The sequence below is a fragment of the Amphimedon queenslandica genome, unplaced genomic scaffold (assembly GCF_000090795.2).
Source record: "Amphimedon queenslandica unplaced genomic scaffold, v1.1 AMPQUscaffold_3614_Cont24394, whole genome shotgun sequence".
Taxonomy (NCBI): domain Eukaryota; kingdom Metazoa; phylum Porifera; class Demospongiae; order Haplosclerida; family Niphatidae; genus Amphimedon; species Amphimedon queenslandica.
The window spans coordinates 1-1,426 of record NW_003556061.1 but is presented as its reverse complement, the minus strand read 5'-3'; the positions used below and the strand labels follow the sequence as shown (position 1 = coordinate 1,426).

General features: G+C 34.8%; 1 protein-coding gene across 1 annotated transcript; it reads left to right on the top strand.

Annotated features, from left to right (window-relative positions):
* The first annotated feature begins 6 nt into the window (after positions 1–6).
* LOC109592890 (uncharacterized) lies at positions 7–977 on the top strand. The gene is made up of 3 exons (XM_020008209.1): positions 7–253; positions 340–534; positions 630–977. Exons 1-3 carry the CDS (start codon positions 182–184, stop codon positions 816–818), a joined length of 456 nt encoding a protein of 151 aa, XP_019863768.1. The 5' UTR covers positions 7–181; the 3' UTR covers positions 819–977.
* The last annotated feature ends 449 nt before the right edge of the window (positions 978–1,426 follow it).

Here is a 1,426-nt window from a genome sequence, read left to right as displayed (position 1 = left end):
AATGAGCACAACAACAAGGACATACAAGTACACTCGCTCGTGGCAAAAGACAATTACTCTTTTCCAAGCAAAATATAGCTTCTTTATTATTGTAGGTACTCTGAAGGTCAGTCTCACTGGCCAAATATCTGGACAACTGAGTTTTAATGCATTCATTGGACGTTTGGGTAATGATGTTAACATGAAGGCATCAGCTAAGCTTGAGACAGGACCTACTCTAACTGTTAAAGGAGAGGCTACTGCTAGAGTATTGGTGAGAGTCACTCAAAATATAAGAGAAGAGTGAAAAGGAAGCTGGGGTGTCAGAGATATTTATTAGTTCATTTTTTTTTCTAATAGGTCAAATACAAATTAGGTATTGTAGTCTCAGCCTCTATATCCTATACCATAAATCCAGAAGCATCAACTTCAGTCTGTGGCTCATCATCACAGGCTAATGCATGTTTTGAAGTATATGGTACAATTAAAGGAAATATCAATGTTTATGCATACCGGCAGTCTAGGAAAATCCGGTGTAAACGGTTTAAGTGCAAGGTGATATTAACAGCAATAATAATTATTAATAGCAAAATTATTTTCTCTTTTCTTTCTCTCTCATTCATTCACTCTTGTCACAAATATTTATACAGAAATCTTGGGGAAGAAAGAAGAAATATAGTAAACTATCACGTACTTGGAGCCTAGCAAATAGAAAAGAGAAATTGTTTGGTCTGTGTTATGCTTGTAATTGTACTGGAAGCCACCCCCTCAATGTCCTTTGCAAGGGTAGCCAGTATGGAGCCTCACGATGTTCCTGTTCAACAAGAAGGTCAAAATGATATTCTTCACAGGCTCATCATTGAAAGCTGATGTGATCATTTTTAGTGGACTCCTTTTTTTGTAGTTGAGTTTAAGCTTTTTATTAGTGTAGCATAGTTAGAGTATAAACATTTTCATTTTTTGTAAACAATGAATCACAAAGATATCCAAGTAGATCACCAGCCATTATATATACACTCTGCAGTGACTGCACAAAGACCCTGCATGCATAAAAAATGGCTGAAAGAATTTTTAGGAATTTAATGGTCAATGTTGTTGTGTCTATACACACATGTATCTTTACTACATTTTCTGAATTTACTCTCATTGGGAAATAGCATCATCTCTAGAGTTTGGTAAAGGATGGATTATTAATAAAGCAAGATAATGAGAAAGAGTGTTGGTGCATGTTCGTACATGTACAAATTATAAGTCCTAGTGAAGTGAAGTATATAGAAAGATAATGCTACCCTACTGTACTTGTACATGTACATTAGTAACTTAATGTACGATGCCTATTTTAGCAAAATATCATTTATATGAATGTAGGACAACATTATTTATCCTGCTTGACATGTCAGTTTGGCCATAAGTTTATTTAGCCTTTAAGCGACAATTTACAAAACAT

Bases quoted from the DNA above. Each gene is read 5' to 3' on its own strand.
- LOC109592890 (XM_020008209.1), top strand. From the start codon at position 182: ATGAAGGCATCAGCTAAGCTTGAGACAGGACCTACTCTAACTGTTAAA. The intron at 254-339 runs GTGAGAGTCACT...TTTTTCTAATAG, and splicing joins AGGCTACTGCTAGAGTATTG to GTCAAATACAAATTAGGTAT. The intron at 535-629 runs GTGATATTAACA...ATATTTATACAG, and splicing joins GTAAACGGTTTAAGTGCAAG to AAATCTTGGGGAAGAAAGAA.